Source organism: Stylophora pistillata, chromosome 10 (assembly GCF_964205215.1).
Source record: "Stylophora pistillata chromosome 10, jaStyPist1.2, whole genome shotgun sequence".
Lineage (NCBI taxonomy): Eukaryota > Metazoa > Cnidaria > Anthozoa > Scleractinia > Pocilloporidae > Stylophora > Stylophora pistillata.
Window position 1 is genome coordinate 20,424,746 of NC_142528.1, and position 16,261 is coordinate 20,441,006.

A 16,261-nucleotide genomic window follows, 5' to 3' on the forward strand; every position below is an offset into this window, starting at 1 on the left:
ACAAATCCTAAAGGACGCTCGCGCGAAAGTCTTCTGACATTTCATTACCTAAGTGGCATGAATTGGTCTCATGATAACGATACCTAAGGTCGTCATTCATATTGTTATACTCCTGACATAATCGTTGCACGTGCATACCATGAGGTAATCGGATATCCCAAGGGACACAATAGAGCATATGTACTTATAAGCTGAATCATTATTCAGTTGATTAAACCAGACGTGATTTATAAGATACATTCTCGATTTATTACACATATCTTCAAAGTTAATACCACTGTTTACTTGCTTTTGGACCTGGAAACGTGTGGTTATTCACTCAATAAAAAGACCATTAATTTTTTTTCTTGATTATTGACATAATGTGTACCTCATTTTCGCGTTATGATATGTCGCGACACTTATTTTTCGTGTCGCGTTAATGTCTCGATAATTTCTTCTTGAAATTCGCGAAATAAACGTGTCCCGAAAATTGCTTGTAAATAGGTGGTATGCTATTCAACTACAGGTAGCTCTTAACGGGGACGAAAAAAGAATGGTTGTGAGAGAACTTCGGAGTATTCAAGACCAAGGCACTCTGCATGGAAATACTGGGTGCAACCATCACAGCCCACCCAGTCTTCTCTATCATCATCACGGCAAATCTTGCAACATTAGCATTTCTGGCGGGAAAGGTTTATCGATTCACGTATGACCATGTCAAATGTCCTGTGCGTTTTCGTGACGCCTAAACAAAACACGTACTTTAAAGGCATGTCCGCTGAAGACCTCCACACTACGCCCGGGCGTTAATTTTTCCCCACTAAACAACAACAATCGCGATCGTGGGCACATACATATCGTTCCCAGAGGCCTCGTTTGTTTTTGGTCACGTGGTTTGAGAGGTAACTGGTGGAGTCGCCCGTAAATTATCTCGCCCGTGGTCTAATAACAGGGGCGTAGCCAGGATTTTTCAAAGGGGGGGGGGGGGGGTCACAGAGGCTACTCACCACTTACAGCGCTGCTCTCCGATCTCCCGCGTGTATCAGCGGGCTCAGTCGTATTATCGCGGCATGAAGGCCCATATCAATGGCTTTTACGGCCAAGATATTGTCATGGCGTTTTCGCCACCTGAATATTGTAGGTTGTTTGCTGTAAAGAAGACCTACCAAGGGGGGGTCACGGGCACCTCAGGACCCCCTCTGGCTACGCCCTTGAATAATACCTTTATTTATTACCTTTGGCGATAAGAATTACGGTATTATTACCGTAAAAAAATTTAAAATTCAAAAATTCAAAACACAACAAGTGTATATACAATTAAGCTATGTCAAATTAAGTTAAGTTTAGCACCCTTAGGAATAAGCGAGTAAAGGCTGATAGTTTCAATAGAAACTGTTTGGGGCTGCTTCGGTGGGAGTAACGAAATAATTTGGATATATCAACAAAGTTGAAGTGGTAAATTGGCCACCGTAACGATTACAAAAGCTGACGTTTCGAACGTTAGCCCTTCGTCGGAGCGAAGGGCTAACGCTCGAAACGTCAGCTTTTGTAATCGTTACGGTGGCCAATTTACCACTTCAACTTTGTCGATATATCCAAATTATTTAGGAATAAGCGATTGTTTGTGCCTAATATGGCGTGATGCAAGTATTCTGATGTGTGCTGGGTTGGTCTCACAAGATCTTAGGTTATGGCCATGATCTACAGCCTTGTCTAAAAAACGTTTACAAGGATGCGCTTCAGATTCTAGGATACGTTTAGATTCTTTCCTCGTCAATTTGGGATGCCTAGTTACAAGTGACTCAACAGTATCACTAGGGAGTCCTACGGCATTTAGGCATCTATTCTGCACTCTCTGTAGATCTTCTTCGAGGTAGATGAGCCGCCCACCACAGACAGGCGAGACAAATTCTAACACAGCTCTAATCTTAGTGATGTATGTTGTTAGGCCAATGTCCCTGGGAAGATGGGCTGTTCTGCAGACCCTAATATAATGGATCCGTTTACACGCTTTGCTGACAATACTTATGATATGTGGATTCCACATGAGATCGTTCTGTACATACACACCCAAAAATTTAAACTCTGTAACTCTCTCCAGTTCAGAAGGCCCGATGCTAATAGGAGGTGCAATTGGACAGGACTTCTTGAAGGTGATCCACATATCTTTGGTCTTCTCAGCATTTACCTCCATTTTATTCTGCACAGCCCAACTCTCCACGTGAGTCACGGCACCTGCATTTGACTGACAGAGTCCTTAGAGACAAGTTCATATAGGGTGCAGTCATCAGCATACTTGCAAGCGGTATTCCCCTGGGGATGCAGTCCTCAATATCGTTGACATGCACGTTAAAAAGTGTAGGAGAAATGAAACCGCCCCAGGGCACACCAGTAATCACCTCACCATGTCTGGAGAGGACTCCCGGGAGCTTAACCTGCTGTGTGCTGCCTGATAGGTAGCTTTGTATCTATTTCCAAAAGCCCCTTGGCGATGCCCATACCGCCGAGTTTAGTCAACAGAACACCATGACCTACTAGATCGAAGGCTTTTTGGAAGTCGACAAGGACCACATGCACGCCATTATATGGACCTCCAGAATCTGTAGCGTTGTACAGTCTTGTATGATGCTGGCAAGCGCAGTCACAGTAGATCTGTCTTCCGTAAAAGCATGTAAGGAAGCATTAAGACTCAGGTCCTTTAGGTTAAGCTTCAGCTGGATTCTCTCCAACACCTTGGCGACTTGTGGCAAAACTGAAATCTGCCTTAAGTCATTGTTTATATCCGTCGGATTATCAACCTTGGGTACCGGGCTGACTAGAACATGCTTGTAGCTGGTGGGGTACTTGGACTGCACTATACTGGCACGGATAATATCTTGTACAAATGGCGCCAGTTCCTCGTGAAACCGTTTAAGGCGCCAAGCAGGCACACCGTCAACACCTGTTGCTTTCCTCGGATTCACATGGTTGAGAATAGCGTTGACCTGCCCTATATTTGGAACAGGCGGAGGTCTGTCGTCCAGGTCATTGGTAATCTCACTAACTGACAGTGGGGTTGGTTCTCGGTCCTTCCACGGAGCAGCAAAAGCGTCAAGCAGAAGATCCGCTGTTTTCTGTAATTCAGCCTTGTTTGGCGTATTTGGGGTTTTTGACAACTGCTGGGCCCCACAGAACTAGTAGATATATTTAAACCACTTGCTCGCATTCTTGTTACGGAGATCCGGCTGGCCTTGCTTTCATAGAATTTACGCTTGGCACTGGATATGAGGGCTGCTATCAATTTACGCTTTTGTTGGTATTTTTCCATGTTACCTTTAATCCAAGCCCTTTGTCTGGTACGTGTTTCCTCTTTTATAGACGGTTTTTATCCACTCCTTGTCACTGGGATGCAAACGCACGCGACTCGGGGGAGCACAGGTGTCAAGAGAATTAGTTATCCTGATGTTAAATGCCTCAACTTTCGTCAACATCAGATGCTTCGTAAACAGCACTCCAGCTTTCCAAATTAAGTCTAAGCCCTAAAGAACGTAAATTATCAGGCTTAAACTTCCTAACAGCTTTTAATATTGCTTTCCCATGCCGTCGCTGGTTTAACGGGGAGAATAGAATGCACTGATGATCAGCTCGACCAAGCGGTGGTAAAAGTTGTGCTTCGTCATATAGCTTACCCATATTCGAAAGAAATTGGTTTAGAATATTCTGTCGGCCACGTGTAGGCATTTTGACTAATTTGCGTCGGCTGAATCTTTGACACAGTTGACGCAGGTTAAGGTGGTTAAAGTCTCCGGTAATTATGATATCCGCCGATGGTCTCTCTATCAGCAAGTTGTCCAAACGCTTCGAGCGATATAGTCGGTCAATTCTCTCTTCTCAGTACACATTTTCCCTGGCGGAAAGTATAAAGCAACCATAATTATACAACTGAAAGGTCTTGGAATCCGAGGTGGCGTGCGAAATAACCACAACACCTCTTTGTCACTGGCTTCGAGCCAGCACACCGCGCCCGGTGTAGATCTGTCTTTACGAAACATATTACTGGCTAATGCTGATAGCAGTTGATGGTACACTGTCCGTCAACCAGGACTCAGTTACAATGGTCACGGTTGCATTATTCATTTCGACGACTCCGTGTAGCTCGTCAACTTTATTTGTGACATGGCAGGCATTAGTTATTAAAAACGTAGGTACCTTGGAGGTTAGCCTGGTCCCTGTAGGGTTGTTTATACAGTTCGTCGCTAAGTGCTCGGCTCCGTATTTGGCTTATTGTGCACGCTGATAAATAGTAATGACCGTGTGAATACGATGCGGAGATGACAAGGCAGCTCGTTGTTTTACCCTAGTACCGGCTCGGACTTCTCTTGGAGCCCTAAGAATACCGATGGACTTCAAAGTATTGCATAAAGTTGGTTCAATACGAGGGTGCCCACTAGGTCTTAACGACGTGAGGAAACCAGCCGAGAGGGTACGCTTCGTCAGGGCAGCCATCTTGGAAGTTAAGTCAAAGGATCGGTATTCAAGCTGGCACAAGCGTCGTGGCGAAGAAAGAGTGAGAAATCGTGATGAAAGCTTCACTAAAAAATTTAGAGATACAGAACTACGAGTAGTGAGAAACATTGAATTTTGGATTGAATTTGGATCCCTTGCCCTTAACCCCCACCCACTCTTGAACCCCATCCAACCAGTCATAAACAAACAAAAAAAGGGGGAAAAAAACACAGCGTCAAAAAAAGAAGCCTTTACTACGCCCTGGTGAACCCCATCGAACTATTTATAAACAAAAAAAAAAACACTACGTCAAAAGGATAATCGTTTACTCCGCTCTGGTAGATTCATTTATTTGAATGTTTGTTTCACTATAAGATCGTGAATATCAACTGCATAATACGACAGATTTTGTGAATCACCCAAAATAAGTAATATCCAGTTTAATATTTCATAGTCTGCATGCATGAACTCTTCCGTATTATTTTCTTGGACTCAGTTTTTGAAACATCTTTGCACGGATAGTTTCATGTAATATTTGAAAAGCTAACGTCTTGCTTAAATGTAAATGCGATGGTAAGAAGACTGACAACTCCGTTCAGCGGCTGAAAGTTCATTTGCCTGTATCAGTATCAGTAGTAACTTTTTTTTTAACGAAAGCACTTCGGTGTGGAAGCATATCTCTATGGGCCTACATATTCCATAAGGTATCATCTGAGCATGTACTGTACCATTCCTTCGCACCAAGGCAGCATCAGTCTAGAACGCCCCAGCACCTAGATCCCCACTCTGCAGTACAATAACTTGTGTCATCTCAAAAGCAATAACCTCACATTCTCAGCGAATCCCGCCATGAAAGATTTAAAATCAATGTCGCCTGCGTCTCACCGAATAATCTGTTCCTTTAATGACTCTTGCTGACATAGATGTACTCCAGGGTGGTCAGCTGGGAGATGGTAATGGAATTATAATGAAAGGAACTTTGAATCTATTGGCAGGCTTGAAGACTATCATAAAAGTTGAAGCTTTTCTATTTTGGACCTGACATCCAAATAGTTTCCCAACGTACAGGTTCCAATTTTTTTATCAACAGTTTTTTTTACTGGAGGCCTTCATTTACCTGTGCAGCCAGCTGCAAGTACCATACAACCATGAAGATGCTCACTGCACTTCTTTTTTTTTTATATATACGTATGCCATTTTTGTATTATTTCTAGGCCCACTTGTGGATTATAGGTAGGACTTTAAGCTGCCGTCGATATAGAAATACAATTGTTCAGGTTAATTTCATGTACAGCCAAGGCGCAGAAAGAGGAGTAATTACTTGCATTTTTGCTCAAATCGATTGAGTTTGTAATAGGTGCCCCTTTCTTATTGTCTCCTCCCCCCAGTTGGGAAGCCCTTGAATTAATGAGTAGGTCCGCGGGGTTAGTGCCACAAGAAAGGAATTACGAAGAACAACAAACGCTCGGAATAAACAAAAGACTAAGCTTCAATTAATTCTAGTTTTGTATCTGAATGATTGAAAGGGTGAACGAGTTTTTTTTAGACCACTCCTGATGGGTAGGGAGTTAATACTAGTTGAATTGTTAATCTCTCGACACTGAAATGAAAATTTGCAAGACGACTTCCAAAAACTGTTAACTGAATGAATAAATAGATGCATAAGCAACCACTTACTTCATCTCAGAGGCGCCTCAAGGCTGTGATGAAGCGTGATTAACTTGTGAAGGGGCGGGGTGTAAAGAGGGACTGAACGTAACAATAGGAAAATGATGGAATGCTTGAGGTACCTCTTTCTACTCAGTAATGTATTCTGGCTTTGTCTTCACTCTAATCACGATTAGGTTGAAAAAGCGCACGGAATAGGACCAAATGTGGCGGAGTTGTGTAAGAGCTGACCTGCTGACCTATTTGCTCACCGTATAACAATGCCTTTTAAAAAATAGGAAGGATAATGAATGAACGTACAGTATTAGGTTATTTTATCAGCACAACAGAGTTTTGTTTATGCATAGTTGTTAGAGAAGTGAATCTTGTTATGGCGTGACGGTATGATAATTGATTTCAATTGTATGGCTTTAATTTGGAGACAAAAAGAGTCAAACAAACTCGCTGAGAAGAACTATAATATTACTAGATGTTTTCATACGCATACAACAAACTACAGGAATGGAACTGTATCCCAATAAAAAACCGAGAGAGAGCTTTTCTATACAGAGAGTGACATTCCTTGAAAACAGAGTACGCGCCTCGATTTCATGACTATAAAACATTTTATTGTCAGGAGTGAGGTCTTGAAACATGCGGATACTTTGAACATATCTGTGAGTTGACGTAGGCCGTTGCGTTTATTGCGTATTGCGACATCAAACTGCGAAATTGATAGTGGAGTCAATATTGATACAACTATATGTGTCCAACTATATGCTCCTGATATATATTATACTACATGTGTCCTGATATTATGAGAGACTACAAACTATCTAAGAACATGTCAAATAATTACTCGCTCAGAAGACAAAGTGGATACGATAAAGAGATGGACCAAGCTTTTACTCTTATTTTCCACAACATCAAGCGTTTGCAAGAAGATCGATTGTGTGACAGTACCTCAAGCCTCGACCAACCTCAACACAATCATCAAGAGTCGATAAGGCGGCAAAACTTTATGACTTTAACGAAGAGGAAAACTTTGGAGCGAGCACGATGTAGATCAGAATCTTCGTTGGTGTTAGAAAAAGACATTGCACAGAAAGAAAAGTTTTCAGATCATGACATCGCCTCCCCGTCTTTCAGTGGTAATGAGAATAGCTCATTGAGAAGACGAAAAGTCAGATTTGCCGATGACTATTTAATACGAGGAAAATTTGTTTATCGCGAATCTTATTTAGCCAAACGGTCAATATCAGATATACACTGACTGGGCCAATCTAAGAATTATACTTGGATAAATCCAACTAAAAGTGGATCAGTTGAACAGTAAAATAAATCTTATGAATTTTTTAATAATCAACTCAGCAGTGTTTTTTTGGCGCAGTACTACTGATGGAATACTGAGAGGCAAAGTTGGAAAAGTGTTAAATGAATGGGGCTGAAATTGAGCTTTGAACATCTACACCGTGGAACTGTTTTCCTAACAATAATTTCCATGGTGAGAATCAGCCGTCACTCGGAACACACTCGTTGATCATTAGACATTTTATTAAAGAGGTTCTCAGGTACTATCATCACTATCATCAACCCACAATACTACTTAACCTTATTAACCAACAAAAAGATTGCCGCCAACAAGTCGGTGAAAGTTACTCTAGTAAGCGTATATTAAGTTTTCACCTTTCCAATCAGTTTGCCATCGTATTAATGCCCAAGGAGAAAGAAATGTTTATCCAGAAGAAGAGTTGTATAAGTTTTTCTAATACCTTTAGCTTATTATGCCCCGCGGTCAAGTTTGATAACAGTTTGCAATTTGCATAGATTTTTGTCATTCGTGAGTCGGGAAGATAATAAAAGAGTTAATTATGCACCCGAACGCGCAAAATTTTGGAGTTGCTGGCCGGCGGGCGGTCTTTAGAGAAGAGAAGGGGGAACATTTCTAACAAAGTGAAGGAAATATAGAGATGTGGACGATTATTTCAGCTGATAATATCAAGTAACCTCTTAACATGGTGACTGGTTTTGGACGTCTCTTCACAAATTCCAAATCGAAAAAGTGAGGACGATAGTGGGTTTCGGCAAAAATGAGACTACTCCAGGAGATGAGATTTTGCCAAGGGGATAATCATGCCAATGTGAAAATATTTGCCCTTTCATTGAATAGCATATAGAAATTTTCTTTGTGGTCTATTAGAGGCTTTCAGGAATAGGAAATAGCTGACGTAGGACGCAACTGTTAGTTGACGTCCATATATTACGAAAACATTTCATAGAAATGACGTTGATTAAGAAAGCCGTGCTTTTACTTAGGCATGGGTCGGGGATGTCAGAAGAATCATCAAGAGTCGAACTCAATTTCATGAGGGAAGTGGTAGTGTTGATTTTGGTTGCACAATCGTTACCTTTATCACAGAATTTATTGACCTATTTAGTTAGAGCTACCCCTAGTTTTAGTATAGTTTTGGCTTTTTTCCGGTTTTAAGTAGCAGATTTTGACGAATTGGTTTATTGTCATGATCGCACCACTGTTTTCATGACTCACATCACCCTTCAAGTAGCAGTCCATCCTTGTTCCAGTTGACAAATATTTACGCATCACCCCTAGTAACACACTTTTCCATTAAATTGGAGTCAAATGCAGTAGTACGATTCACAAGTTCATGATTTAAATGTGTAAGTAAGTAAGTAACTTTATTTAGTGAGGGTGGCACATGTCAGTACTTATTACTGAGGATTCAAATAAAACAAAACAAAAATAGGTATTATGTAATAAATATAGAAATAAATCCAAAATATATAAAGAAGATCGATTTAAAAATGTAAAATATAAAAAGGTATGTAAAATGTTGTCCAGATTAGCCTTGTTTGTAGATGACCAGACACTTGATCCATATAAAAGAGTGAGTTTGATTACTGCAAAATATTACATTTCACATTGTGGGCGCTTTAAAAAGCGGCTGATGTCCTTTAGAAGGTCAATTTTTATAGATAAATCTTTACATAAAGTTTCAGTATGTGCATTATAGTTCAAACCCTGGTCCATTTCAATACCCAGGAGTTTATGGGTTCTAACTTGCTCGATCTTGGTATTATTTAGGCGGATATCAAGACTTCCCTCTGCTATGTCCAACCGCTTCCTTAAATGTTTGCCAGTCAACAACATGGATTTTGTTTTCGTTTCACTGATGACCAATTTGTTTCTTTTAGCCCAATTTCCAATGTTTTCTTAATCCTCTGAGATATACTTTCCTATTGAGGATTTATCATTGTTCCGGCTTGACCTATATGAAAGAGTTATATCATTCGCGTAAATATCAATGTCAGAATTGCTAACATACAGTGGCAAGTCATTAAAAAAGGCAAGAACTATATAGGTCCAACAATTGAACCCTGGGGTACTCCTTGTTTAACTGACGTAAGAGAGGACATAGTGCCGTTAACCTTAACAGACTGACTCCGTTTAGTTAGATACGATTCAAAGCACTTGACAGTTCGAACAGTTCCACCATATAATCCAATCTTATCGAGTAGAACTTTCAATTATGGCTTACCAGGTCAAAGGCCTTTTTGAAGTCAATAAAGATAAGGCCTGATACTTTGTCACTGTCCATGTCAAACAGAAGTTTGTCAGTGAGCTTGATGAGAGCCGTCTCCGTCGAGTGGTTTGGTCGGAATCCCGACTACGCTCGGAAAATCAAGCCATTATCTTGTAATTAAGCAAGTAAAGACTTTGCAACGTGCCTTTCGATAACTTTAGAAATAGCTGGAAGGACCGAGACTGGCCTGTAATTGTTGCAATCATTGTGAGGTCCACCTTTATATATATTGGTGTTACTTTTGCTATCTTCCACCTTGCTGGTAAAACACTTCTCGCCATCGATGCATAAGTTATTTTTTAATTGAGGATAACAAATTATTGATGAGAGTTCTTTAAGTATACGAGCACTAAGGCCGTCCTGACGAGTAGCCTTGTTTGATGAAATCTTTTGAATTATTTTAAAAACCTCTTTTTCAGAGATAAGCGGGATATCATAAGAGGTACCAGGCTGAATTCTTGAAGAAACAAAATAGATTCGTTTGTCGTGATTGCTTTCTACATTGCCGGTTTCTCTCATTTAAGCTTGAAACAGAGCTGATAAAGTAGTTGTTCACTGATTCTGCTCTCTTGTCGGCATCAGTTATTGAGCCACTACCAGTGTTCAGCTCAGATATTACTGTCAATTGACTCACAAAAATAGTTTCATTTTACTTTCTTTATCAAGTTTACTGTTTTACACTTCGCATATTTATAACGATACCAGACTTCTGGAAGACTTGATTCTGGTGCTTTTGTGAGTTGTTTATCCCTTTCTTTTATTGTTCCTTTTATTTCTTTGTTCATCCACGGTGGTTAGTGTTGCTTTTGAACGCGCTTTTCGATCACAGGAATGCGTTCGTCCAAGACATCGTCAACCAGACTCTCCATGGCATATAGGGAATCATTAATATCGTCGAAAAGAAAAGAAATCAGTGCGATGGAACTACAAAACAAAAGCAAAACTAAAATGTAAAAAAATTGCCCTTAGCAACATCAAGTAGTATGAAAAATACTATGGATGACAATAAATGACCAGATGGCCTTTACAGAAAAATCCGTCGCAGTTTAAGGGAAGGCACGTTTTTTCTTGGGGGGGAAGGGAGGGCTGGGGCCTCAGAGGGAAGGGTCATCAGTGAAAGTGAGCACCAAAAGGGGAGGGTAATACCTCTTTGTAAGCTATTTAAGGCAAAGGTCACACAATTTTTCCAGAATTTTTTAATGGAGGATTCTTGTGATGTTGCTTTCCATTTTTCTTATAGATTAAGTTTTTCTTTTCGCCCACTTTGATTTAATTTGGTGTTTTATATAGGTTCTAGGTTATATTTCTACATGCATGTCAGGTCATGGTACGTAGTTTTCTCGGAAGACTCGTGTCCTATTCCGTCCGTATGGAGAAACACTGGACTCATGTATCGTTTCTTTACCTTATTGCCCCTGTTTGTGTGGCCTTGAAATTTGGATCTATCAATTTTTTTGGTCAAAACGCAAGGGAGGGCCAACACTATTCTTTTGTAAAAAAATACCAAAACTCCTCAGCCCCCCCCCCCCCCACCAAGAAAAACTTAACTTCCCTAATAGTAGCTAGAAATGAAACTATTTCACTTTTTCAGGCTTCTTTTAGAGTTTGTTGGTAACTTTTAACCCCTTTCAGTAAGGTAAAGAACGGAAAATGTAAGATTTATCTCACCAAAAAACACAACACAATGACTTTGGGCTGAGTTCAGACGCAGACTTTTTAATCACGTCTCCAGCCCGCTAACTTTTGGATGACATCCTGTTCTGAATCCTTCGTCATCAAAGCTACGAACTATTTTCAAAGTGAACATTTCGTCGACGACGTGGTCACCTGAGCTGATTTCAAATATGGCCACGGCGAGAAAGGTTTCCCGGAAATGGCGCAGCTTACGCTTTTAAAGATTCAGGCTTAATTTATTTTAGAGCTAATGTTATTTTTAAGCAAACGAACACAGATGTGGTTTACGGAATTCTGAAGAAACAGGCAAAAAGTGGTTGGATAGATGTGCATTGCGCTTCAGAACGGATTATGAAATCATTGGTCCAAACATTTTTATTCCTGTTCTTGGATGTTTAGCAATCGCTTTCATTACTCAAGCAGGAGTTATGATTAGAAATGATTGCTCAATGGAGAGATTGGGCTTCAAACGTGAGTTTCTCTTTCATATCCTTTTGGATTTTTAAGTACTTTACAACTGTGTAGTTTCAAGTCAGTAAAACAGATTCTATAGTTAACCTAAGTGAAATATCCTAAGGTCTGGACGTTTTAGTTAAGTTCCACATTGACCACAGCCCTTTCTTGTCTGTACAGATGAGAATCGTACCTACTGTTATTTTAATCTAAGTTGAATTCTTACGTCCTTCATTGTTTTTGGTGCTGCTTTTTTAATGGCCAAGGTCTTCAGACCTCGCTTTATAAAATCGTAAAATTGTTCTCGCAACCAATATTCACCGCATCCTTAGTCTTAGTCCAGAGTACCTCAGGTGTAGGGAAACCTCTCAGAGAGTATTTGAACTGGAATGATGAATTATGTGCAAACGATTGACCTGGGTAAGGAATTAACGAGCACGATTCAAAGTAGGTGAAAGTAACTACTTTTTGAAAAAGGAAAACAGAAAGTGAAAAGAGTTACTGAAAGAATAAGAGAAAATTAACGTCTTCCTGTAAACCCAATCGGAAAGACTGCATCCCTTTTCCCTTCACTGTTTTTAGCGTTGCATGTGTATCGACCAGCGTCTCCATAACTCACTCTACAAATGATGAGCATGTTGCTGTCACTGAGTGTCTTTCCATCTCTTATCGTCACTGTCCAGCGAACTCAGGTAATTCTACGCCAGATTGTGTCAAGCTCCCAATTTACCAGTCCTTGTATTGGCTCGATTCTAAGAGAGGTCCTTGATGACTGTAGAAAACAGTTTATCATATTTTTTTTTAAAAAAAGTCATTAATTTTTATATACATGTGCATCTCCTCTCATTGGCTCGATTCGAAGTGAGGTCATCGATAATTATCGATAAAAGGTCTTTTTTGTTTTTTTTTTCATTTAAAGTCCCTTTCCTCTTACTGGCTTGATTCACTGAAAGTTTGGGTATCAGTAATGATTTATTATAAAATGTTTGTTAAGGTGGCTCGCACCAGTTTCCTCGCGCGGGGAAAGGTCACCCTTTCGTCACGCGCGCGAGAGAAACGTGCGAAAGGGCGAGATAAGAAGGTGAAAATTCAAAACAAATATGGCGACGCGTGGAATTTTTTCTGCTTTTGTGAGAAGTTTACCAACGAGCGTGTACTTGATGCGTTGAGTGGCCACTGTGAATGCAGGAGAAAGAAACTAAGATAAAGAAGACGATTTTCGGAGAAGTGAAGGTTGCTTCACTTCATATCTAAAAGAAATTTTCACCCGATTTGAAATCTTGCGACGGCGAAAAAAGAACAACTCAAGTGAAGGATAATCTACCTTAAGTGAAAGAAGACTTTGAAACTTCAAGGAAAATAATATGATGGAGCCAGAAGTCGTGTGTAGGATTTTTAAGATGGTCCCGGGAGGCTGTCTTTAACAGTTGTTTAATGAATTCTTAGCAGTAAAGGCGAATTTACGTATGTAAACATCAGATAGTAGGCGCTCGCGCGAGCACACGCAATTGTCAGCGGTAGCTATAACAGATCATGAGCAAATGTCGATCTCATAGAATCCAGATTTTTAAATGCGCTAGAACGCGCGTGGAAATTGGTAAACTCACGAAAGCTATTGCATGAAAACAAGTCCGGTGACCCCTTCTTTTTATTGTTTCAATATGAAAGGAATCGTCAGAAAAAAAACTAGAAAATTCTACCGAAGGAAATTTGCGATGTGTGAAAATTGCCTTTTTTCTAGATTTTCTGAAATTCCGCTCCGTGGAATTTTTTGAAAATCTTTGTGCATTTTCCTTTTCAAGTGCCAAAAGCAATCACCGAAAAAAAACATGGGGTCACCGGGTTAGTTTTTGAATTATTCAAGCCACAAGCTAAAAAATGCGTCTGAATAAGCCTATGAAAGCGTTGCCATGGAAACTGCTAGTGACGAAATGACACCTATTTTTGAATAACCAATGATTCTATAATTCAACCCTGTAAAAGTGTTCAACTGCCCTTGGTCAGTCTTTTTGTTGTATTCTTTCAAAGTTACAAACCATCAAAAAGATGAAACCTGGTACCAGCCACATTAAAAAACTCGTCATCTTCTTCGTTTTTTTATGGTTCAAATCATAATGAAATGATGAGCTATGATCAAGACTTGCCATCTCGTTTTGGCCGCTTTTATGTCTTAGAATTTTTAACAGTTCTTTAAACTAAACATAGGCTTACAAGCAATGGAACAGGTAAGATACAACATTTATTTAAACTTTACATTGACAAACTTTACAGCCTGACGATAGCCTTCATATTTTTCGGCCAACCATACGCTTTCAACGCGAAACTGAACATTCAGTTATATTTTAAAATTAAAAACTTCTGGAAAATGACTTAAATTTTCCGTTTTGCAAAGCCAAAACGCGCCGAATTTACCCTGTTTCAAAAAAGACTTAGAAAAAAAATCCAATTTTTGAAAACAAAGACTACTAGTCTCTGCGGAGTTCTATTGTTCTCGCTATTGTTTTCTTTGAACAAAGACTGAATGCATAATTAATGTATGGGGTTATACGGAATTCTTGCCATCCTATAAATATCACATTTGTCCGTAACAGATAATGGCAAACATCTTAGGCGGTGTGCAATTGATCGCAGCGTACTTGTACTACAAACATACGTGTGAACAAAAACGTATAGAAGTAGTTTTCGACGGTCTTAAGTTTACAGAAAAAGAAACTCCTTTAGAAGGAACACCCAGAGTTGCTGTTGGCTTTGAAGCTACCATAGTCTATGTAGTGACTGTGGATTCTCTGAATTTGCTTGAGGCGGTGAATCTTGAACCGCCAGAGGAAGCTAAAGCCCACGACATTTTGAAGACTGAGGGAGAATTTATGGAAACATTTGCATTCTTCTTTAATCACATTGCAGCGTCATCGTAAGTCTGTTGATGTTAATGATGCCTGGCCTGTATTGAAAACAATACTCTTTCTTTTGCGTTTTATTCCCTTTTTATGCAGTTAAGTTGTAAATATTTATCATGAGAGGGTATGGTTAGGGACCAGTACTCAAAGACCGCGCCTTGACACTTATGGCCCCTGGTGTCCTGGTTTGGGGTGTGGATGCTTTGTTTTCATGGGGAAAAAAACAAAACAAAACAAAAGTAAGCAAACAAACGGAAATATCAAGAAGAGAAATGAGTGAAAACACTTGTTACACCTTACATCAGTCCCAATCTGTCAAACCCAGAGATAGTCCATGAAATAGACCTTGGATTTTTTCCCACACTTAAGAACTATTTTTGCTTTTGTTGATTTTAGATGTTTTAGTTGCCTAGTAGATGTAAATGAATTTTCCTTTTTGTATCATAATTGTTCTTAATGTAATAGTACAATTACAGCACTTAGGTGTTAAATTTTTATTGGCAAAGATTATTCAGTGATTTTGAATGATGCTGTATATGTAGTACCTCTGTCATTGCCCTGAAAATGAAACAATTATTACGATTATTTTTCAGACGTTATATGGAAAACAAAGAACTTTTTCAAAGATTGTGTAAAAAAGCAAATGAACTTCAGAGTACGTACAAAGCAATGGGGGGCACTGCATGGTCTTCACATTGGGAAACGTCTTGCTCTTGAGGGATTTAATGTACTAATGGCAGGAGATACATCAAATGAATTTTTAAAAATGCTACCCAAGGGCATGTCTTCTGTTGGGAATGTTGTTCCAATAGATGACATTCACTTGCTTTTGGAATATCCTGCCCTCAGACATTGGGGAAACTATAATTCATAAAGAGCAAACTGTTTAGTTGTACAAGGTGATGAAAATAACCCTTACCAGTACGTTCACTTGAGAAATTTGAAAAATCAGTCAAGGATTTTTCTCCTTTAGTTCTAATTGTTGGTGGTCTTCATATGCTGGATAACTTTCCAGGCTTTGATGAAGGTGGTAGCGGTCAAATTTTGCAGGGGCTTCAATTAATTTTGGATATTATTTCAGTTCCTATCCATTTTGAAATGGCCCCTTTCCATCAAGAAACATTTTTGATGAACTTTTGCAATATATAATTCAGCCTTACTCAAGTAGTATGGGTATGAATGAACAGGAACTAGCAAGCTACTTTATGGAAACATAAATGCATTAAGGAAAGACAAGGTCTTTCTTTAATGCATTACATTAACGAGGAATCAGACTTTTTCAAAATCGCTCAAAAAAGTATTATTTTTGAGGCAAAAAGACGACTATGCACCACAGGTAAAGTAATTCAACGTTTATTTATCAATGATTTATGTACATAGTCAGCAATATATCACTCTAGGTGAGGCAAACGGTAGATCTGGTACATTCACTATAAAACAACGGTCTGCTCCACAAACAGATGGTATGGGCCCCCTGTGATTCAAGTTGAAACGATAGCGCTTTCGCAGTTGAAGTGTTGC

The 16,261-nt window shown here is 39.6% G+C and overlaps 1 protein-coding gene and 1 pseudogene across 1 annotated transcript; one reads left to right on the forward strand and one right to left on the reverse strand.

Annotated features, from left to right (window-relative positions):
• Nucleotides 1-1,582: 1,582 nt before the first annotated feature.
• Nucleotides 1,583-2,176, reverse strand: LOC148722161 (uncharacterized). Its single transcript, XM_088737006.1, has one exon. It carries the CDS (start codon nt 2,174-2,176, stop codon nt 1,583-1,585), a length of 594 nt encoding a protein of 197 aa, XP_088593132.1.
• An 11,956-nt stretch (nt 2,177-14,132) lies between these two features.
• On the forward strand, nt 14,133-15,989 carry LOC111319883 (ADP-dependent glucokinase-like; annotated as a pseudogene).
• Nucleotides 15,990-16,261: the final 272 nt, after the last annotated feature.

Bases quoted from the DNA above. Each gene is read 5' to 3' on its own strand.
- LOC148722161 (XM_088737006.1), bottom strand. From the start codon at position 2,176: ATGGAGGTAAATGCTGAGAAGACCAAAGATATGTGGATCACCTTCAAG.